This window comes from Monopterus albus, unplaced genomic scaffold (genome assembly GCF_001952655.1).
Source record: "Monopterus albus unplaced genomic scaffold, M_albus_1.0 scaffold262.1, whole genome shotgun sequence".
NCBI lineage: Eukaryota > Metazoa > Chordata > Actinopteri > Synbranchiformes > Synbranchidae > Monopterus > Monopterus albus.
This window is the reverse complement of record NW_018128142.1, coordinates 330,684-354,527: the sequence shown is the minus strand read 5'-3', so window position 1 is coordinate 354,527 and position 23,844 is coordinate 330,684. Positions and strand designations below refer to the sequence as shown.

General features: G+C 39.7%; 2 protein-coding genes across 7 annotated transcripts in view; one reads left to right on the top strand and one right to left on the bottom strand.

Annotated features, from left to right (window-relative positions):
• Nucleotides 1-1,529: 1,529 nt before the first annotated feature.
• On the bottom strand, nucleotides 1,530-23,285 carry ube3d (ubiquitin protein ligase E3D). 3 transcript variants are annotated; one of them, XR_002276716.1, is made up of 13 exons: nucleotides 23,095-23,285; nucleotides 21,719-21,784; nucleotides 21,487-21,571; nucleotides 17,589-17,800; nucleotides 17,043-17,133; nucleotides 15,349-15,571; nucleotides 14,710-14,782; nucleotides 14,543-14,621; nucleotides 13,808-13,916; nucleotides 13,148-13,314; nucleotides 11,015-11,153; nucleotides 4,731-4,838; nucleotides 1,530-1,662 (listed from the first exon to the last, which is right to left on the bottom strand). XR_002276716.1 is itself a non-coding variant. In XM_020621594.1 (12 exons), exons 3-12 carry the CDS (start codon nucleotides 21,561-21,563, stop codon nucleotides 4,818-4,820), a joined length of 1,191 nt encoding a protein of 396 aa, XP_020477250.1. In that variant the 5' UTR covers nucleotides 21,564-21,571; nucleotides 21,719-21,784; nucleotides 23,095-23,285; the 3' UTR covers nucleotides 3,785-4,817. The 3 variants fall into 3 exon arrangements, 2 of the variants coding, with proteins under 2 accessions (XP_020477251.1, XP_020477250.1); XM_020621594.1 differs by lacking the exon at nucleotides 1,530-1,662 and having other exon boundaries at nucleotides 3,785-4,838; XM_020621595.1 differs by lacking the exons at nucleotides 1,530-1,662; nucleotides 21,719-21,784 and having other exon boundaries at nucleotides 3,784-4,838.
• The window catches only part of dop1a (DOP1 leucine zipper like protein A), a 37,341-nt gene continuing 35,850 nt past the window's right edge, over nucleotides 22,354-23,844 (top strand). For 3 of the 4 annotated variants that reach the window (XM_020621591.1, XM_020621592.1, XM_020621590.1), the window contains exon 1: nucleotides 22,354-22,738. The gene's annotated coding sequence lies outside the window, so the exon portion shown is untranslated. The remainder of the gene's footprint in view (nucleotides 22,739-23,844) is intronic. The other variant, XM_020621593.1, reaches the window with a different exon arrangement.

Sequence of the window (23,844 nt, the reverse complement as noted above, 5' to 3'; positions counted from 1 at the left end):
TTAGCATTTGTTGGATATGTGTAAAATTATGTGTGTTGACATATCAACTGTCTTTACATGCTTGAAAGAATAAATCAAATCAAATCAAATTATTAGCACGACAATGCTAACATTCTAATGTTAGCATGCTAATAACTGATAATTAGTACTTAACTTACAGCTGAGGTTGATGGGGTTTTGCAGTTGGAATACATTAACTATAGCTTATCAGGATCTTGCAGGTATTTGTTCATAAGCCAAAGTATTTAAAAAAAAAAAAAACTGTGATGTGCAGTGGCAAAAAAATTTCATGTCTTAAAGGTTCATTAAGTAGGATTTTACACTTTGGCAGTGAAAAATGGGACAGGACGTGGTGTCTCTCCACTATACTAACTCCCTCCAAGACACTCTGTCAACTACAGCACTTTGGTTGTTATTCCAGCTTCTCTGCTCTTTGTTGCCAAAGTACGGCCTGTAAATTAGCTCCACCTGCCACACAGCAAAATTTATAAGAAGCGTTTTTTGAATTCTGAAGGGGTGATTTTTTTTAAATATTTTTTTGCACAGAGAGCGTGGTACAAAGAAAGAGCAAAAACCAGGGTTAACAACAGTTTGGCTTTGTGAGATGGAGAATGTTAAAAGCAGCCAAAGGACTTAAATTTTATTCAATGTGGCGCTCTTCCTTCTGGATGCATTTTACCTTTGTACTGCATTAATATGATTTTAATTTCAGAGTAATTTGAGCATTATGTGATATTAGTGATTGTGCCACATTAGCAGAGTAAGCAGAGTGTTCCATTGGATTGCCAAATTTACTCTATAGCCAGATAAAACTAGCTCCGGACTGGAGGCTTCATTTTGTAAGGTCTGTCATAACTAGGCATCTGTAGTAAACAAGACATGATGGCAGGGGAAAAAGTGCTTAGGAGTGGCTTATAGTGTGTATTTGTTTTGAGTCTCACTAGACCCTTTATTGGCTGAAAAGAAATGGGGTAAGGCAGCTTAAAGTTATTACAATTCTTCCAGAGGAGGACACAAATGTCTACCAAATTTCATGGCAATCCATCCAATAGTAATAGTCATTATGGAGGAAAGACCGGGGATCATCAGTCATTAGGAAACATAATATTTGAACCACGAATGGAAACTAATTCTGCAACAATGCATCTAATTTATGTCAAGATATTTCACAGGATGAGGGGAAAGTTTGACCTGTTGGTGGTACTAGATGAAAGGTCAGGGTATGGATATTTGTATAAAATCTATTACAAACCATCCAATAATTTCAAAACATTTCACTAAAAACTAACATCAACTTCATATGGGAGCATGTTGAAATATTCACAAAATCTCTGGTATTTGTTGAGATATATTGGTCTGGACTAAAGGGTCCAACAAAAAGACTTTAAACAAATAAACGCAATTTCCATGGCACTCTACTATATATCTAACAAGGACTTGTACATAGTTTTATAACAGAAAGTCACACAAGGACATCTTAGAAAGTAATACTGTATGTATTCTCACTCAAAATCTCAGTTCAATCATTTATTGGGCGTGTTTATCGTCTCATGAAAAACCAATGAATGAAATGAAAATAGTAACAGACAAAAATAGGATGATACAGAAAGCTGGGTAGGGCCTCAGCGCAGCATTCTCAAATCCAGGAACAAACCAGGACACCTTTAGAATCATATAAAAACAATGGATATAAGAAAGTTCATCATGATGTTTTTGCTTTTCACCAAGATTCTCAGGAAAGATGACCCATTAGGATTGTGTGACTAAAATGGGAACTCAATCTAATGGCTCATTTCCTCCCAGAGATGAGACAAGCTTTATGGCTTGACCTCTCCCAAAAGGATTTCTTCCATTCGACAGTGGCCACATCGTAATCTCACACATCGCTGTCTTGCTTAATCTGAAAATAATATCAAACACATTATCAAAGGCATGGGCCTGAAAAATCCTATTTAAAATTTGCACTGTGGTGTTTCTAGACTTGATCACTCTGTATTTGTCATGTTTGGTTCTAATTTATGTCCAAAAGGAGGGAAGTCATAAAGATAGCAGGGAGCTGCGTGTGAATATGCACCAAGCCGTACTATTAAGTGCCCGTTTAAGTAGTGTAGGACAGAAAGCTTTGTTTCTAAGACTGTACACTTGTCATGCCAAGAAAACTATAAACACAATGACATATTTGATGTCTGGGGAAAACCTCAATTTCATAAATGTGTCCTTTTCAGCTGCATTGCTTCAGGAATGGCAGTGTTGGTCAGTCCACCATGTTGGCCCAAAGGGAAATATTTCGGCAACTACCGGATGGACAGTTATAAAAGTCTATACAGACACTCATGGTCCGCAGAAGATAAAAAGCCTATTTCAACTACAGTTAATGTTGGATCCTCAGGTTGAATCACTGCTGTGGCATTTAACTCATCAAAGAGGAATGATGAAACCAATTTGTTAAATATAATTTTCAAACATAAAAATCACCAAGATTGGCATTAATGACAGTAATATCTGTATAAATATACAGCATGGTCTTAAAGTAAATCTAAAACACTGCACAAAGGTGTAAGTCTATGTATTTCCTTCATGCCATAGGCTGTTGAGTATTTTATCCCTGTCCTCCAACCATGGGCAAGTAATTACTGAGACTGAATACAGAGTAGACCTTTATTCAGACTGATATTTTTCATGAACTAAGTATCTGAAAGGGCTAATGAGCTGCACAGTGTCAAGACAGCGGTGTACTGGATGAAAAACCTTTAATTTGACACTTCCATTGTATCAAGGGAAAAAAGACAGTGCCTGCAACTTCTCAAGGCTTCTGGGTGACTGTCAGTGTGTTCAAAACAGCAATAGCAGGCAGCAACGTGGAGTAGGTCCTTCTGCTGAGCAGCCTTGAAACAAATGGGTAATTTAGAGCCTACTTCATTTGCACTTGTAGAGAAAAGGGCAGAAAGGAAATTAGAGCCCCTTGAAGGTTCAGTGTTGGATGAATTTAATTAGCCAGTTCGCTCTCTGCTTTGCTACCCTGGCGGGCACAGTATGTCTTTGTATTTTTAAAGTAATTGTCACTTGCCGCATCAGCATTCAGCAGATCTAGATGTGCAGTCAGGAGTGGGAAAATAGTCCCTGTCTGTACAAAGAGCGTGTAAAAATAGGCATCCAGACAAATTCGAGCTGCATGGCTGCTCAGAGATATCCTGGGGAGACTGGATGCAGTGTTCGAGAGCCACAGAGTAGAGGTATGGGCATCATAAGATACAGTGGTAAGTAGATCATTTTGCTCAACTCGACTGAGTGAGCTCTGCAGGTAGTTTTACTAGTTAACACAGGTAAAAGGTCTAATGTTGATTTATAATAAGTCTCATCTTTCATATGTCACACTGATCCACATATCATAAAATGGTAAAAAAAAATATATTCAATTATAACTTTCTTTTAACCTTACACAGAAACAAGACTAATAATCTGAGGCTGCACTTGAACTATGCTTTGAGCACAATGCTAATGTCATGCTAACATACTCAAAATGACAATGCTAACATGCAGATGATTAGTAGGTACAGAAAGCAAAAGTGATATCTGATCTGCCAGGTTCAGAAAAGGCAGAGGATCACCACAATAAACAGAAACTAACCCCTGGGTATAATGAGTGTCTGTAGCAAATTTCATGACAATTCATCTGAGTTATGAAGACATTTCACTCAGAAACAAAGATGTAAAAATGTAATCATCATAGTGGAGCTGTAGAAAGAGTCAAAAGATCACCAAAGTTATTAGGATTTATCATCTGGAAAGAAGGATATAAAATTGTACAAAATTTAATGCAGTACATTCAATAGATATTTTAGCCCGAACTAAGTTGTTGGACCGATGACATGAGTAAAACTGCCATCCAAAACATCCACATGGCTGTTGTGGCTATAAAGCACTGACATATTGTGAGAACTACTTGACCAGCCCATTCAGAAGGTGAGGAGTTTGTAACATTTCAAATTAAAAGGCCCATTTTCAGAGTTTAATTATACATTTTCTCACTGAGTCTTGCTAGCATGCATGTTACATAAATACCATCAATCACTGACAAACACTCCCAAATAAACCCAAACTAGACAGAAATCACCTAGCTCCACAAGCTGTAATTACACTTAAGTGGAGGATGCACTGCTGTACCCTGGGGCTGAAGTGCCTCTACATTAAGCTTTCATCATGAGCCAAATCAAGAACAGTGTCCAACACATCAACCAGCAGTGTGCTCCAGTAAACTGAAGAAAAGAAAAAAAAAAAGAGGCGATACTTTTAAAAATACAACAGTTTAATCTGTTTTGTTGGGAATGGCCAGAAAAATACAAAATAAAGTTTAGGGATGCTCAAACATGTGTTCACATATAGGCTGTTTAACAATTATGAAGCATTTTGGTATAGTTATACATTAGAACTAAAAACTTTACAAATAATCGCAGCTCTTGACTGTATGAAAACCAAGTTTGATGTCATTTTCTTCCAGTTTTGCTCTTACTGGATATGTGTTCAGATTTACAGTAGCAGCCCAGCAACAACCTGTGTCAACATGAATCTGTTCACAGGTGATGACGCACTTCCAAACATGCTGACACAGACAACCAGAAGCCACAACTTAACAAGCTATTACATGCTTGCTGCATTTTATTATGCTATAATCTCCACTGTTGTACTTCACTGGAAAACCATGCAAGACGGCACCAAAACAGAGTACAAACCTAGATGTACAAGGTCGACTTTCTTAACAGGTCCTCCTCAATTCTTGACAGCAGTGAGTCGATATGCTTGGCATCTGGTCTTCGACCTCACAATCTCAGGTATCCCACCTACAAACAGATAAAAGGTTTGTAAAGATTGGAATCTATGTAAAAACTTGTCAGACATGAGAATAAAATAAAAATCATTTACCATAAGAAAATATCCAGTGTGTACTGTTAAGTGAGGATTTTTGTTCCCGAAAGCACAGATGTACTGGATCTCTATAGTCTGCTAATCAGCACAGCAACACATACTTTGAAATGTCTTCCCCCCCCCAAAAAAAGGTGGTAGAAATTTAATCAACTTCAAAAACACATTCACATAAACAAAGCCCAAGAAACAAATCAGCTCAGCCCTGTCCTCTCTCTCTCTCTTCCTCCATCTGGTGTTCCTGGGTGTCTGCCTGCTGCAAACAATGGCTGCGCTCCACTGCGGGCTCCGTCTTGGGATGATGGATGAGGCATTTGCCTCACTCAAGGCCCTGTCTTCTTCCTCTCCATGCCAGTGTCTGCTCATCACTCATGTGCATCAGTGGTAATTTATACAAATGATAACAAACAGTGACTGGAGGTGAGCTACTGCTAAAATAATAGTCCCAGAAAAGTAATTCCAAGGGAGTGACGGCAGCATGTTAGGGAGTAGGCTATATGACCTGCTCCAGGGGTGTGTGATATCATATTAGACATACAGTAGCTCATTGGGAGATAAATTTGAAACTTATTTCTATATAGTCTATAGCCTATACTATAGGTTGATCATGCAATGACCGCCGGATGGAAAACTTGAGCAAAATCATAAAAACGAATGAATGAATGGATTACAGGCCACCTCAAGCAGTCTGTCAATGCAACTATTAAGTTATTAGCCTGAATTGTATTTCATAGTTGTTGAGTGCACATAATTAACAAGTAGCATTCTACTACCTGCCACACAACATATTTTACTGGGGTTACTTACAGTGGGGCAAATAAGTATTTGATACAATAGAAAAATAGAACTTAATATTTGGTACCAAAACCTGTTTGTTTACAGTTACAGAGGTCAGACATTTCCTGTAGTTCTTGACCAGATTTGCACACACTGCAGCAGGGATTTTGGCCCACTCCTCCATACAGGTCTTCTCTAGATCTTTCAGGTGATTTTTCTGGAATTTTTGGGTAGATTCTGTCTCTCACAGTTGAGGTGTACCTACGATGGAAATTACAGATCTGTCCATTCATTGTAAGTGAGAAAACTTGGAAAATCGGCGGGGTATCAAATACTTATTTCATGCAATAAAATGGAAATAAATTATTTAAAAATCTAACAATGTGATTTTCTGGAATTTTTGGGTAGATTCTGTCTCTCACAGTTGAGGTGTACCTACGATGGAAATTACAGATCTGTCCATTCATTGTAAGTGAGAAAACTTGGAAAATCGGCGGTGTATCAAATACTTATTTGCCCCACTGTCCAAGAGGACATAGGATCAAAAGACAACTCATTTAGTACTGTGGTGGTAATCACTGACCACAAGTCCCCCTGTTGTTTCATATGTAAATAGCCTCATTTCTATCATTAAGTGGAGATGTTCTGATGTAAACACTGATGCAGAACAGTATCTCAAGAGCCCCACCTCAACCGATAAAGTCCTCTTCTTATACATCAGTCCATGTGTAATGAAATGAAATTTGTGCTTCTTGGTGGAAGTAATTTCTTTCAACTAAGTGCAGCCACTCCTGGTGTGACGCTGTGCAGACTGTAGAAGGACTGAGGTGATGTATGATCAATAACATCTTCTCAGGGCTTCATTGTAAAATGCTGGATTACTTTTTGTCTAACCTACAAGTCGTCTCTGTGGGACTGAGGGGGGTGGGGGGGGTTGTCATCTGTTCCGAGGCCCAAGAGTGCCACTCGAAGCTGGAACAACTTTACACTCTATTACACTGGCAGGTCCAGGGATGGAGGGCGGGGAACATAGCAGCTCAGGCAACACTAGACATTCCACTTGCAACATAACAAGAGACTGGGTCATGGCAGAGGCTTTGATCTACTCACAGGGACTGAAAATCCTCATGCCCAGCGAAGCACAGCTACCTGGAAACTACGTCACTGCTGAAGTCCTGTGTTAGTGGGGTTGTGACTGATATGCTATGTTGAAAAAAAAGTGTACTGGGAGCCAGTGAGTTCCACATTTAATGTAGTCAATGTAATGGATTTGATTACACATTTAATGTAGAATGGGTAGGCATGAATGTAACCGTAGATTGCTTGGGGGCGATTGTGTTCAGTGGGTAGAGCAGTCATCTCCCAACCGGAGGGTCTGTGGTTTGAAACTTGGTGCCTGCAGTCCACGTGTCCAAGTGTCCTTGGGCAAGACACTGAATCCCTAAATTGCCCCTGATGTTTAGAGCCATCGGTGTGAGCTGGCGCCACAGATGGCTGCCTCGGTTCTGTACCAGAAACAAATTCCTTGTGTGTAACATACTTGGCAGACTACAGGTTTGTATCTGACAAATCATAGCCTTATCGTTGCTTACAACTTGCACAGACATTTACACGCGAGTCAAAATATCTGCAGTGAAAAATGCCTAGTAATACACAAGCAGTAATGTTCACACAACAAATGGTCAAGTCATCTCCATTATCTACCCTATGATGGGCATTGCTACAAAGGTAAATGTAGGCTACCTACAATCTTGCTTTGTATGTTTAGACTGCAAGCTTGAGCTTGTACAGTATGCTCCTTTGGGATACACATAATGTGCACAGGGGATGCTTGGATATGTTTGTGTGGCCGTTTCATATTTACTTGTATGACATATGGCTTCTCTTCTGTTAAGTCTACATTTCAGACCCATCTTGTGTCAGCTTGATGCACAGCTTGACATAACGAGATCTGGGAGAACATTAATGATGGCTCACTGAGTGTCCCAGTAAGCAGTAAGTCGGCCTTCCAGTATGCACAATATCATGGGCTGAGAACAGCCTCATCGAAATATAGCTACACCTGTACTTGTACTGTTATGACATGTCAAAATGTCTGCCATGAAAATGTCTAGTGAATGGAGCTGCTCTCAGCATAGCTCCACTTTATTTCAACCTGATCCGAATCAGACAGAAAAAGAGTGGGAGTGCTGGCCCTTTAATATCCCGTGTTATTTTGTCCTCCAAATAAGTTAAATTTGTTAAATCCTGTCTGAACATATGGCTACTTGTACAGTATTGCTTCCCTAAAGGACAACAGTGAAGTTAGTGAGAAAATGTCATCACAGCCTTATATTGTATACAAGGCTAAAAGTGTGGCCATAATACACACTTTTCCTTTAAATTGGGTGGAAGTAATTGTGAATGATAATGTCATTTGCTCTTCTCAGGAGGGCTTTTGTTCACTTTTTAAACAGGGGCACTCAAATGTTCCCAGACCACGTCACGTAACTCTAGACGGCCCTATGATCACATTACCTTCTGCTCTCTGCTGCCCACAGCACAACAGCCTTCTACTATCAGGAAGTGTTCAAGTGTGCCAATTTATCACACCCTTTTTACTGCTGTAACCACTTCTACCACCAGGCACTGTGTCCTGTGTTTGGGTCGCACTATCTGTAGCCATCTCCCCTGCCCACCATTGTCATGTTATTACCTCAGAAAACAACAAAACTGCTTATTTTTGTAGAACAATGTGGCAGAAAGAAAAGATGCAGTTCTGAATTTGCATCAGTTTGTCATCTTGTGGTGAAAGAGAAACTATAGTAGTAAGCATTTTTTCAATACATTTCTAACAAGAATGGAGGCTTCTGTAGGTAGGAAGAGGACTGGAGGTTTTGTATGCACTTCAGAATGAATTGTGGAAGATGCACCACTCAAAATTCAAAGTGAAACAAAGTGTTCCTTGATTAGACCAAAGCTGTCCTCTTATTTCTGGCAGGAAACCTTCAGGTTTGCTGGCTGAGATGACAACACGTCATCAGCTGTGGCAAGCTAAAAGTCTATGAGCTGGTTGAAATTATGCTCCAGTTTATTTTAATACTTCTGACTTGTGTTAAAATGAGAACCCAGTGAAACTGGTATTATGCACTTTATGGCTGCGTACATGATAATGCCAAAAGGCCAAAGTAGCTAAGCTCACCCATTCTCACAGCATAGCTGCTGAAGAGAAACAGAAAATCTCCAATAGGTCTACAGTTGAGTATATCATGCATTTAACTGTTTCTTGTCAGTTGATCTGACAGTCAGCTCAAGCCTAGCATGGAGGAAGCTAGGTAGTTGGACATGCTAATGACTGTATCTCACTATTCCTTAAAGCAGAGAAATCCATGGTTATTTTAAATGCTAAAATAAAGACACCACCCTCCAAGTACAGCTCTTAATAAAGGCCTGTGTGCACTGCTTTGGCATGTGGACAGACCTGCCATGCCTAGCTATACTCGCTATGATTTGACAGTTACTGTAGAGGGAGGGGTTTAGTGAATGGTCAGTTACCATTAAAACAAGCACCACAATGGAAGAGATGGCTGGTAACTTTCATGTGCTGTTAGTAAATGTGTCCCTCAAGATCATAGTCATTCTTTTGTGTCCTCATGCTCACATGATAATTGTGGCCATGGAAGCCTGTTTCATTTCAATACTGAGTAATGAATTTGTTACTGTATTAATGTGCAATCTTTACACAAACTAACAAAAAAAGAAACAGAAAAGGAAAAATCTTTGGACAGGTCATTTTTCCACTGCAAGGGAGAATTCCTTCTTTAGAGCATCACTCCAGTCCCCTCAGACTAAGAAAGACTTCAAGCCTTCAGTTGAACATCCCCCACCTAGGCTGACTACAAAGGCAGCTCCACATTTGCTTATGGTTGATTTCTCCAGCTCTTATTTTTTTCATCTGATGGAAAACTTGTTTAAGGGGTAGGAGCCACTTCCTAAACTTTCTGAGCAGGAAGTGGAGGATAATGGTGCTAATTACCCCTGCCACTGTGTTTAAAATGGCTAGGAGAATAGAGTTGTCAGCAAAGTTAACACCTCCTACTTTCTACTCAAGGGGTCTTCCTTGGCAACTCGGGTTAAATATACACATTTTGCTCTATTAGAGGTGTATAGAAACTGACATAAGGCTGACAAAAGTAAAACCTTCCATTTGACCCACATAATCCCTAAAGCAAAGCCGTTAATTGAAAGCTCTGAATCATGAAATTAATTAAGGCAGAGTAAAGGCACTACTGAGTAAAGGGAAAACAAGGTGCTGTAAGTAAGAAGTGAAATAAGTGAGTGCTGTCTGCTAAAAGAGCCCATGCCGTTGCTGGAGCTGCATTAGAAGACTTTCAGCATTTGTTTACATCACACAGTATCAGGGTAAGCATTTTAGAAATATCAAAAAACGGCCTCATTCAAGACAGTGACGAGTTGGCCTACAGATGGGAGGTTGAACAGCTGGTCCTGTGGTGTGGTCGTAACAACCTGGAGCTGAACACACGGAAGACAGCGGAGATGATAGTGGATTTTAGGAGGAACTCCCCCACCCTATCTCCACTTACTATACTCGGCAGCACTGTATCAGCAGTAAAGTCCTACAAGTTCCTGGGCTCCACAATCTCTCGGGACTTGAAGTGGACATCCAACATCAGCACCATCATCAAGAAGGCACAACAGAGGACGTACTTCCTGCGTCAGATCAGGAAGTTCAACCTGCCTCAGGAGCTGCTGATTCAATTCTATAGGGGAATCATCGAGTCTGTTCTCTGCACTTCCATCACTGTCTGGTTTGTCTCAGCAACCAAACAGGACAGGAACAAACTCCAGCGGACAGTCAGGACTGCAGAGAAAATCATCGGTGCCAGTCTTCCCTCCATGGAGGACATGTACACCTTACAAGTCAAAAGGAGAGCAGAGAAGATTTCTGCTGACTCCTCACACCCTGGATACAAACTCTTTGAACTCCTCCCCTCCAGACAGCACTACAGGTCACTGTGCACTAATACAACCAGGCACAGAGGCAGTTTCTTCCCCCAGGCTATTAAACTAATGAACAGCTGGTCCATGTTGCTCTTTTAATGTGTGCTTTTTAACTTGTATATATTTTTTGCATTTATTTATTCTATTATTTATTTCATTTTTATGTGGTGCACATCAGGAGCCATTGAGCTGGAGTCAAATTCCTTGTATTTTTTTAAAAAAATACTTGGCAATAAAGTTTATGGTTAATGCTTGTCATGCCAAGGATCGACATACCATAGACATCATCCATTACAGTACATAGTACCTGTCTTACCTCATAGGACCTCATGCAACGCATCGATGCGGGAAGTTTAGAGTTGCTGTCATCTATCACTTGCAGCAGCTCCTCACACACCTTCAGCGGCAGCACCAAAGGATGTCCTATGGCATTGACCTCCCAGCTGGTTACAATGCTAAAAACACACATACACACAGAGTCAGTCTGATTTATACTCTGCCAAAGCATTATACTGCCAAGACGACTGAGTAGCTACAGTAAATCCCATACTGAAGCACTGCCCTGCCATTTCAATTAAGTAGTTTTACAGTGTAAAGTGAACTGAATAAGTAGGGATACAAGTAAGTGGATTGACGGTGAGTACACTGCATATGTGGCATCAGTCTGTGTGCATGAGTGGAAGAGGGCGCCTGAAAGAAGAAGAGGAAGAGTGACTGAGAAAAGAGACTGATGCTGTATCAGAGTGCAGTGCTGATCCATTTTGTTCAGGTTAATTTATGCAGTTCCTGAGAGGGAAAAGTCTTCACAGTGTTTTGATAGTTCTACTGGAGACATCAAACTGAAGAAACACTCCTGCTACACCAGTGTACAGAGAATGTTTGCCATTTGCCACTCAATAACTAGCGTCTTAATCAGGTTGTAGCAAATCTAATCAAGCTGTGATGTCTACATGTTGACCCAAACCAGTCTAAATCATTATATATTTTGCATGGTAATGTAATTAATGTCATCAGAAACAGGATTTGATTCCTCATATATCAGAATTATTCTATTTCCATAACTATGACGCTTCCTGTTTCCCATTGTACCGGATTGCGATGGTGCTGGCCACTTTCACTCAACTCATAATCAAATCACTACCATTAGTGACAAGCATAAGCCACTTAGGTATTGGCTCACTGATTCTCCAGCCAATTACTGGCAGTTGTAAGAACACACATCACAACCCCTGGTTTCAGCCCACCATATCCCAAATAAGAGGGCTGCCATCCTGGGAATTTCCGCTCCCCAGGCTCAACATTTAATTTAAAAATGTCAGAGATGAGTGATGAAGGATGAATGGTAAATTATGTAGGGGAAGTGAAGTGCAACACCAGCATTTAGCTTTGCCAGAGTTCAGAGAAATCTAAGAAACAGAAAAAATTCTCTAAAAAAAAAAAAAAAAAAAAAATTCAAGAATCCTTATCAGAATTGTTAAAATATGAATATCAGAGGACTCATTGTGATTAGACTTTTTATAACACACAAATGTCATTCAGGCTCTATCGTGAACAGCTTTTAAGCCAGGAGGTTTAACTCTAAAGGAACAGATATTTTATCCATTTCTGGCAATGGATGGTTTTACTGTACCTCTGCAGTATGAAATAGCTGATACAACAACTGAAATTCAGTGCTGTTAACTCGCATTCAGGTTTGACATGAACAGGACTTCTCTAGTCAAAAGGTGCTGTCACAAGGACATCTCTCTTGATACCCAGCATGCACTTGTAGTGAAACAGTTTTCTCATGCATCACTCAGCTCATACAGTTAATCATGTAATTGCACTCATAATGCTTTGACTGAGAAGACAGGTGCTTTCCTCTTTTCATGTGAGTTTTGCTTCTAATTACTCCTCCTCTGTCAGCCAGCTGGTAGGCTTGTCAAAATGGCAGAAACAACAAGATTTTCCTGCTCTGTCTTCACTCTACCCAGCTCCAGGGAAGAGGAGGAGGGAAAAATGCTGACTGCTGATTCACTTGAAAATAATGAGGGTGGAAGGCCCTTCCAGTGGGGTGCTGCTGTACTGAACATAGAGAACCACATGCAGCAGCACATCCGCCTACACCTCTCTAATGCATCACAGCAAGGTACACAGAGCCTCTCTCCAGTCAAAACAACATCCCCCTGTATGTGCAACAAACACGAGTGCAGCTTACGCAACTGACAGCTTTGAGACTACAACCACCTTTGGTGGCAATTACGTCTGAGCAGGGACCCTTAGTGCAAAGTGTTCTATTAAGACCTAAAGTCTGTTCACCAACAAAAGTGCCCTTTCATTCCTCAGTGAGCCAAGGCAGGTGGTGATTGAGAGGGTATGTGGGAAAGATAAAAGGATAGGAAAACAAAGTCTTGGGTGGCGGTTGTGGAGGGTTGGAGCGGTGGAGGATTCGGTAAGTGTCTTCATTTACTCTCTCTGCTGGGTGCTTGTGCTGGAGCAGGCCACATAGAGGAGCTTCAGGGCTCTGGCGGCTCTGGGTGATGAAGTGTGAAGTCCAGGAGAGCTGACAGACCTTTCACCCCCAATACATGCCTGTGGGACTGACGCTATGATGGAGTCGATGTTGAGTAGCCAGAGCTGCAGGAGGGAAAGACACTTGAGATACACATGCTTGACATCACATGGGCAACAAATCATATAAACTCTATGCACCCACTTATACACATTCGGGGTTAGAATATCATCTGCCAGCTTTGTTTAAAACATTAGTCAAACACTAAAGCAGATGTGTTTGCATTGAAGCCTTGTATACAAGTGATGTGTAAACATACTACTACATTATGAAATGGATCATTGTAGTCCTCAGCATATGTACACCCCAAAATAATACATTTGGTGAGCAATTGTGATCTCTTATTGCAGTGGTGTGTTACTGTTGTTTTACAAAGAGCCACTTGTTATAATCCACTTGTGGCTGATTTTTAAGAGGCCCGGCAGTATGCCAATGTGCCAATCACCTTTTCATATCGCTTCAAGAACCTGCCATGTCACTATCTCCTGTGTTTCAACAACTGAGGACTCTGCTTTTACCAACATGTCGCATGTTTCTCTGCTTATGACATGTTCTTACCAATAAGAAAGCGTTTCCATCTGAAGTCTGTACACAGAAGTGGAAGGTGCTCAGTGAGGTGGACAGCACCAGCAGCCTGGCTGCTACAATCCTCTCCAGGAAGAGAGATCTGTTCAAAGGAGACAATGTTCAGTGGAGTGGACTTTGGCTTCTGGCAAAATGACATGGTGTTTATGCCTCTGCTTAGATAAATTTGGAAAAAAGTGTTGTATGGTCAAATGTATGCCCAGTACTATTCTTGTCAATAGTATCTTGAGTCAAATAATACAGCTAATCACTGAGTTCATGTACAGACAGTGGTTTTAAAGCTTTAAAGAGATGTCAAAAACTAAGAGTGAAGTGCCAACGTTTGTGCATAATCTTTAAATAATTCAGACTCGCACAGTGGGAGATGTGGTTATTAAAATGTTAAAACCAGAACTATTAGAAATATTGGGGGGGGGGCACACAGACAAACAGTTCTGATATTCCCCAAAGTGCCAGCAAAATCCAATCAGTGGTGTCTCAGATGTTGTGTGAGCCTGACATACAAATGAATTACAACTGATTTATGGTCCCTGAATTTATTACGGAGGTCAAAAAAAAAAAACAGTCACAAAGACTGTATGACTATATTTTCTCTCCTGGATCTGCTGCATGTAATAACTAATTGTTGTTTGTTTCCCTGTGAAACAGCTTGTTTAACAGCCACAGTTTCCTAATTATCACCACTAGAAGTTTGGATTAAAAACCGGCCTGTTAAGTGAAGGTTCTGGTGTTCTGCCTCCCACTACAAGCTCCACCACCACCTGGGTGACATACAGTTTCAGGGTCTCTGTGAGATACAACACAGAAAGGGTCATTCAGACAACTGAAAATTATGTTTACTTATGAATCAACTATTAGACTGATGAATCCGGTACCTGGTGCAACAGCCTCTCCCAGCACTGAAGAACAGCTCTTACAGGAGACGAGTGCCAGCCGGCGGCAGGGTTTCTGTATGGAACACAGGTAAAAAACAGGAATCAATCCCAAGCATACATGTTTAACTTGGCTGGTATAAAATGGCAATCAATAGCTACTAGAACCAGCACAGAAGCCAGAAGAGGAGAGAGAGAGAGAGAGAGAGAGAGAGAAGGAGATCCATCAGCCAGAGTGTAATTTGTTCCCCCTGCTCTTTCTATCTGCTTTTATGTTTGTCTCAGTTCCACTCATGCAAAGAGTGCCACTCATGCAGAGAATGACTAATAGAAAAACAGGGAGATCAGTCTTGGTCTACTGAGAGCTAGAGTTGGACTTCACTGATGCACCTGTTTGAGGACTGACTGTGTGGCTGATGATACAGCTAAAAAAAATGTTTTATTAAAAAAATCTTTTATTGCTCACACACAGTAGAAAGCAAACATTTTACTGCTTTATTTCTTTAAATTTAATGTAATTTCCCCTCAGACCTTTTTGTTTTCTAGGAACACCCTAACTGTACAAACCCTGGCATGCCGTTTTAGAGGCTTTGTCTTCCTGCTAAAGCAACAGCCCCTCGTTTTCCTTTGCACATCCCTCACCTTTGGATCTTGACTGTCCTCTGTGTCAACAGGGCTCAGTTGAACAGTGAGAGTCTGTTCACAGGTGTCATCTCTGGCTAGGAGGAGGAAGGTGTCACCCAGTAAACAATCCTCTTCTCTGGGCAGCATTTTCTTGTTAGCGAATGGATCTGGGTGGCAACACCAGTCGTCCACAATGGCGTTCCAGTTGCCATTAGGGAGAGGAAGAACTCGTTTAAATACTCTGCAGAAGAATGGAAACAAAAACGCAATTACAGGCTTTCTTTCTATCATTGTTCAGTGATATTTGGAAATTGTATTAATTGCTTCTTGCTACATTGAGAGCTGTTATCTCCCAATAAGCCCAGAGTTCCCTGAGGATCAGACAAGATCTGAATACAAGGGAGAGAAATCAGGCAAAAGTCACCACAGTGATTGAGGTATGCATTTTCATAGACTGAATGTGAGCATACAACAGAGTCCCCGAATGGAATGTTTGTTTACAATGACCACCCTATTTAATTAATATATATATATGAAAGGACACCATCACTTTTGAGTTACACAATAATATACTGTATTCACATATGTTTAAAGCAACATTGCCTGGATTTTGGCCACTTTGGGAGAGGTGAAACCTACTATAAACAATATTAACACTGTATTATGACCTTATAAAGTTTTTACACCAACTAATCACAACCCATTCATTTGACATTTTATTGTTGGACACCCTCCTTTTAGTCCTGCATTGGTTTCAACTCCTGAAAGAAATGTCTGCGTCTTTAGTTGCTAAATGCTCTATTATGTTTACTAGCTAGTTGCAAACTTAGTGGAGTTTTCTGCTGAGCAGTAGTGTATTTTTTTTTTAAGTGAAAATAATTACTACTGCTGCTGTGAGCTGTGAGAAGCTTTGGACCCTAAAACCACTGGGCTGAAAGACACTAAAAGCTCATTAGAACTGACTGGAGCTGCAGAGTTGGGAGATAAGTTCCGGTGAGATCGTCATGACTAGTGACCCATCTCACATTACATATAGTTATTTAACCACTTTTTTTTAAATAAAAATGTATTGGTACAATACTTGTTTTATTTATTATATAGTACAGCACTGTTTTACTGTAGACTGAACAAAGAAAACTTTTAGAGGTCACTTTGTGGTGACTGCACATAATGGTAGAGAAACCACAAAACAGAACACATTGTAACAAAGCATAATAAGGCATATGCTCTTGACATTATAACACTTTACCTTGCTGTGAACACAAGACTGACATTTCTACTTTTCCTACATCTTGCTGAAAGAATAAAAATTTGGCAACTCTCTGTGAGTTATTGCTGAGAAACATAGCCTGAGGGCAAAGGTCTCGGTGACACAGCTATTGCTATTTGCAGCATGTAACACTGCTGACCAAAGGAACCTACAAGCTGAAGGCAATAAGAACAATCCCACGGTTCAACTGAACCACCTCAAGGTAAGAACCACAATTGTTTTTTATGGGTAACACAGACCCTTACATCACACTGACTCGATAACTCTAACCCAGGCAGGCAGACAACTGTGCACTTTGGCTCTGTCCATCAATTTTCAGACCATCACTTCTACCTCTGGGTCACAACATCAATAAACACTCTCTGCTGTTTCTGCGGAGGAGGGTCTAAATAAAAAAAAACATTCCCAGTGATGCTCTTCCATGTCTGTCTGCTCCTCCCACCTGTCCTCAAGCAGCCTGGTCATGCAGCGCTGGCAGTAGAAGCAATAAGTTTCTTTTGCCCGGAGTGTCTCCATCACACTGTCAGCAGCCTCTGTAGAGGGCCAAAGGAGAATTAAAAAAAGGATTCAGATTTAGTAAAAGGGTGGTAACCTTGCACTACAGAGCAAAAGGGGGGACACAAATTCTATAATTCTATAACTCCTTGTCACACCAGGAGTCACAAAAAACCTCAGGTCATACTAAAGATGGAGTTTGGGGATATTATGTAACAACTCTGGGGTGCACATCTGATGACATGAGATGAATTTGAAACTTAAAGGGAGTATTCTCATGACTGATGACATTATTAATGGGCTGTTGAGGATGGTGAAAGCATAACTTACACCTTCACTGACTCAGATGACCAAGTGACTCAACCCAATTAATTATAGATTAGACAGCAAGCTCTTAATGGCTATGAAAGGACTTTGTTCTCATCTGGCTACAGAGGAGTCTAGCCAAGCAGAGGGGCCTTGCACATGTCTGGATGTGTATTCTGGGCATTACCTTCATCTGAGGTTTGTGTGACATTGATGCGCAGTCTGTAATGCAGCTCCTCTGCACTGAACTCTCCCGCGGGCGTTGGAACGCAAGAGCCCTGCTCCAAGGTGACTCCTGTGGGCAAAGCCAGGCCCAGCTCGCCTCGCGGAGTCCGAATGCACAGGGAGGAATCACCACCTGTCACAACTACATCACCAGGACCTCTGGCTACATCTTTCCTGGGAAGCAGACAGGAGCAGATGCTTTACACATGTAGGTTTAAAGTAAATACACACAAAATGTATGCCCTGTCTGCAAGAGAAGCTATTATAGGTACATCATCATCACTTCAGTGCTCCACTTCAGCAATCCAGTCAAGCAGCAACAATAAGATAATTCACCGAGTAGTTAAAGAACAGAAAAACCTGCAAAAAAAGTTAAAACATTTGGTCTAAGTTTTAAAAATGTGATGCCTGCCTTCGTTATATATTACAATACTGTAAACTGAATATCTGGTTACCAACAGTCGCCACAAATTATGGGTATTTTTTAAGTGTTTGTAATTTTTAAAAAGACAATCAGTAAATTTATAAAAAAATGAAAGCAATCATTACTTTCAGGGCCACACTCCAAGTTAAAGACTACAGTAGGTTATTTAAAATATTACAAATCAAGGTACTCCAAGCTCTTATTTTAAGATGATCATAAGTAACCTGTGTATTCATAACAGTCACATCATGACTAGGGCTGTAATTGATTATAATACATAAACAGTCCCAGAAATATTCAGTCAGTTATAATGTATATGGCAAGCCCTTACATTTGCCAGCAGTAACCCGTGAATGTTTGGCATTTTAGCATGGAAAATTACTAAAATGACTCAGCGATTAGTACAACTGTTTACTTACTGATTACTCACTTCAACCATTGTATATATTACAAAAAAAGAGCGATAAGAATTGTGCATAGAATGGGATATAGGGATCACACCAATGGAGCTTTCATACAGTCTAAATTGTTAAAAATGTTTTGATTTAGTGGGATATAAGACTGCTGTGTTTATGTATAAAGCCAGGAACAATTTATTACCTGGTGGAATTCAAAAACTATTTAATGAAAGGGAAGGGGGATACAATTTAAGGGGTCAGTTAAATTTAAAAATTCATGCTATACGTACAACCAAAAAAAGATTTTGTATTTCCATAAGTGGGGTAAAACTATGGAATAATTTAAGTGTGGACATAAAAAATAGTAATAGAATTGACGAGTTTAAACATAAATATAAAGGTATGTGTCAATCAAGATATATGCAAGAACAGGTTTAATGATTAATGAGATGGAACATTGTGGGTGTGGTGTATGAATGTTAACACTTTGTAATAATTCCTTAGTATATTACTTGTGTGGTGTAGAAGAGAATTATCTATGTAGAGATACTGCTTGTAAACCAATGATGGTAAGATGATGTCAGGGGGTAGGACTGGGTAAGTCTGACTTCTTCCTACTCCATTCAAGCATGTACTAGGTATAAGCAAATTGATATTGGATTATGTGTTTGTTGGATATGTGTAAAATTATGTGTGTTGACATATCAGCTGTCTTTACATGCTTGAAAGAATAAATCAAATCAAAAAAATCATATCAAATGGACTGATTGTTTTACTTAAGTCATAAGCTATCAGCTCAAGAAGCTGGATCATTTTGTTCTCTCTATTGTTCATACTTATGCATAATAAATTAACCAACAAGCCAATTTCCCCAAAACCTGGCAAACATCAAATTATCCTGCACAAATGCATTTGTCCAGTGTCAAAGACATATGGATTCAGCTGAATCTGTAGTCAGTCACAGTCTCATACAGTAATTAATGAGGCAGCCTTGGTGGTTGAACAAAATGTGTTTTTTTCTATGCAGGCATTCTGAGTGGGACAGTATTATGTGACAGTCCAGTTACCACCACAACATGCCACGCAGAACTGAACTTATTACAGTAAAGAACTACTATAAATAATGCTACTACAATTGCAAATACCATCTTTAACTCGTACTGGATTCTGCTGTCTAAGCAGTATTGGATGCAGGCTGAGTAGTTCTTCTAGTTACAAAGATGTATTTTGGGAGATTCTTATTAAATTTTTCTTGATTTTTTTTTTTACATTACTGGAAACACTGACAGAGTACAATCCTACTCTGAGTGGTTCTGCTGTAGCACTTCTCATCTTCACAAAACTTTCAGCCCAGTATTCACTGTGGAAAATGTAGTTATATGTAATAAGACTGCTCACACTGTGCAGTTGGGCCGGCTACATTCAGTGCTCTGTGAAAAAGAACAGAACAACAATTACCTCCATCTGCTGATATTGCAGGTGTACTACATCTACTCTCAGCAAGCAGAGGCCGATCACTGGTCGCCCGTGAAGACATGTTACTCTGGCTCTGATCATGGCTGATATTTACAGCACATGTATAGCTATTTCATTGGAAATTATATTATATTTGATATCCAAACAATACATCTGCTGTCTGTATGAAACAAGAAGACACTGAGTTTATATGTTTTTTGCCAATGGGACTCTGCACAACAGCAACATGCTACCAAGACTCAATGCTAAAGACAGACAAGCAACACTGGTGGAGGAGAAGTATTACATCATGTACTTGTGTCAAAAATAGCAATCACACCATAAAATGACTCCATTAGGAAAAATCATGCTTTCAGATTTTTACTTAAAAATTAAAGATGTATCAACAACAAAATGTACCTAAAGCATCCAAAATAAAAGTATTCACGCTAATTGTCAATGTCAGCTTTTTACTACAGGATCATAATTACTGATGTATTATTACACATGAACTACCTTATGAACTTGGTTGAGAATATTGCCAATATTGTGCAAATTCATCGTCAACAGTGGCTACTTTGAAAAATCTAAAATTTAAAACATTTTCCTTTGTTCAAAACTTTTTTTTGCTTCCTACATAACTGTGTTAATGCAGTTTTGATGTCTTAATGTATTAATCTACAATGTAGAAAACAATTGACATAAAAAAGAAACACCAAATGAGAATGTGTCCAGACTTTTCCCTTGTACTGCAGTTTTACTTTAATGTTGCCGTTTGCCAAGATGGAGAAAATTAATAATTTAGTATACTGCTGGGTAGTGCTTCATTTTTGATAAATTGATCTGATGTTTTGAATGTAAATTCTTAATCTGACAAGTATGGCATGGTTGTCAAATAAATCAAATCAAATTTTATTTGTATAGTGCCAAATCACAACAAAAGTCATCACAGGACACTTTACAAAGTAAGGTCTAGACCTTACTGTTATCACATACATGCTATTATTATTACATGGGGAAAACCCAACAAATCCCCCTTGAGCAAGCACTTGGCGACAGTGGGGAGGAAAAACAGGAAATGCAGAACTAATTTTCCATCTTCCAAAATGCAAAGGACTAGAAATATTAAGTACATGTACTACACAAGTATCATATAGAACATCTCTTTACATAATGCAGTTCTGTATTTTTCAGAACTGTTTTGAAGATACAATAGGCAGTGTCACACATTATCTGTCACACTTATCTGAAAATAGTCTTACTCTAGCGAATCTCAGCTCGAATATACTCTTGCTTAGTTACCCAACACGGATGGCAACATATATTATATATATAAATATTTTGGGGTAAATAAAAAAAGAAAAACAAGATTCGTCCTCCGGCTGCTTCTTCCGGTTAGCTCCGCTACAATTTAGCCACTTTCTGATGTCGGCGCTGTTGTGAACCTTTAGCCCCTGTTCACATTTATCGGGCTATGTTAGCTAATGTTCGTAGCTAGCCTAGCTTGCATTAAAACTTCATATGAAATACAATAACTGTACCTAACTATAACTGTTTAACTGGTGAGCTAATGCAATAATTACCCGACAATCAGTAGTCCACTCTGAAGCCTTTTCCTCATCTCCAGGAAGATTCCAGCTCCATGTGTTTTGGCTGGCATCTTCAAGCCTGCCATTCAGTTAACGGGGTATTCAGGAAGAACAAAAAAAAAAAAAAGCTGGGGGAAGGGGGCAAAGAAATCATACACTAATCAAAACGCGGTGTGGCTGGGTGACTTTGGATAGCAACACAGTATCCAAAGTAAGTCAAACGGACCTATTTCATTCAGTAGAGGTTGATGCTTGTCTGCAGCGTGATGACACTGCCGGTGTGGTGAGTACACTATAGTAAGAAAAGAGCATCCGGTCAGAACTTTCAAAATAATAATAATAATAATAAAAAAAAGTTTAAACCTGTGAGTTCCTCCATTCTATACGAAGTGAAATGGTCTGATAAATGTATTGTGTTCTTTAAATCTAGCAGTTTTATGCATATGGATAAAGAGTGATAAATCAACATTTGTGAAAACTGTACTGTAGAAACTTTGCCAAAGAGAACTGTAGTGTGTGATACAGTGGTTTGCGAAAGGCCTATAGCGTATGTGTTTCTCTTTCATATTCACTACTAAGACCTGTGGTCAGATTGAGGTGTAATATTTAAATGTATGATTTATAAGAATGTTGACTCCTATCCCCTCAGTGGTTGGAGGCGGGAATAGGCTATATGTTAAAGCTGCGCAGTTGAACTATTAGGTAACGTCAATAAATTTATACAAAAGAACAACGTATAAAAATATGGGGACACTGTACTTGGTAAAGTCAAAGCTGAATGTGAAAACACTTTTTTTTAAATCGAGAACAAAACAATTTCCGAGATACTTTGAATTAACAGTGGGTGACTTCACCCAGCTGAGAGGCGGAAGACGTTCAGTTGTTCATGTAGCTAGTCTGCAGTGCAGCCTGGGAGCTGTCAATCGTCTCCCTTTGTATCTGTGGCACTGGAAGCCACCGATGCGCTCATCACGGTTTTCTTTTTTACATACAGCCGGACAGTAATAAGAAGGGAGAATATGTAGAATGCAATTACCTACTGTCTGCTTCTAAAGCCTTCTTGTCAATGGACCTGACTTGTATGAACGAGTGAGATCAAAGCAGAGCTCTGCATCTCCATCATTTTAACAACCTGCTACAAACGTTAGCCAGCTTGCTAGTCATAACACTGACATTGTCAGCCGGTTTTAGCCGTCGAACTGGGCACATGAACGAATGACAGTTGCTGGCTTGTAATCCTGTAACGGTAAGCCTTCATATTAGCTTGAATTTTTATCGTTACAAACTGTCATAAATGTCAGGTATCTGACATCCCCTTACCTAGCTAGGGACAAGATAGCTGTTAGCCCTAGCGTAACTGTTTCGTCTACCTCTCTTCCACACAAACTGACGTTAACTGCAGTAATGCGTATGTTGATATTTTGAGAACATTCCTTAGTCAACAATGCTTTCATATATATTTTTATCACAACTTATGTATTTCCTACCACACAGTCTTACTATGTGTGTACAGCGGTTGCTCTATGGCAGACAGGTGTGTGTACCTACTCTGACATTAACACTTGCCAACCTGTGTTGTACGAAAACTAACGTTATGTTTACCTGAACTTTCAGCTTCACGAGTGCGTCAAAGTGTTAATAGGCAATTTCTCAAGGGTTGTGAAGAACGTATCGAAACCTATTCCGTTAACATTAGCCGTTTACTTTGTGTTCTAAGGCTAATCCCTTTCCATTTGCACGGTTTGACACGTGGTAGCGGGGAAAGCACAGGTGTGATTAATGACATTAATTAGCAATAGCTCCACTGATAGGGTTTCCTGGCGTACGTAAACTGGCTTTGAGTCACCGTTCAATTTGTTCCACCTTTCCTTCTCAGACAAATCAAAATGTCTGCCATGACAATGTCTGTCACCTTGTTCAGGAGGCAAAGCTAATTCTGAAAATATCACCTGCCTTCTTATTGAGCCCATGTTAAACTAGATACTTGTATTCACATATTAGGCTGCTACCCTATTTGTTTGGCCTAATTATATTTCACTGAAACTGTGAGTTTCAGCAAGCAGTCACACAGCTAAGATTAGTGTTGACATTACTGTCTAATTGGTTGTTCCACTTCAAATATTCAGTTGACACTAAGGGAGAGGAAGCTGTCTGAGGAAAAAAAAAAAGTCATGTCAACCAGAAGATTTTAATGTTGGGCTTAGATTGATAAATTGTCTAATTATATTTGCAAGTAGCCTATTAGATTAGTTCAGTTTTATTGGAATGGGTGTGTAGGGTATGTTGAGCAATAAGTTACAAGGCACCACAATACTGACATACCAAAGATTAGGTAATTTAGAAACTATCACT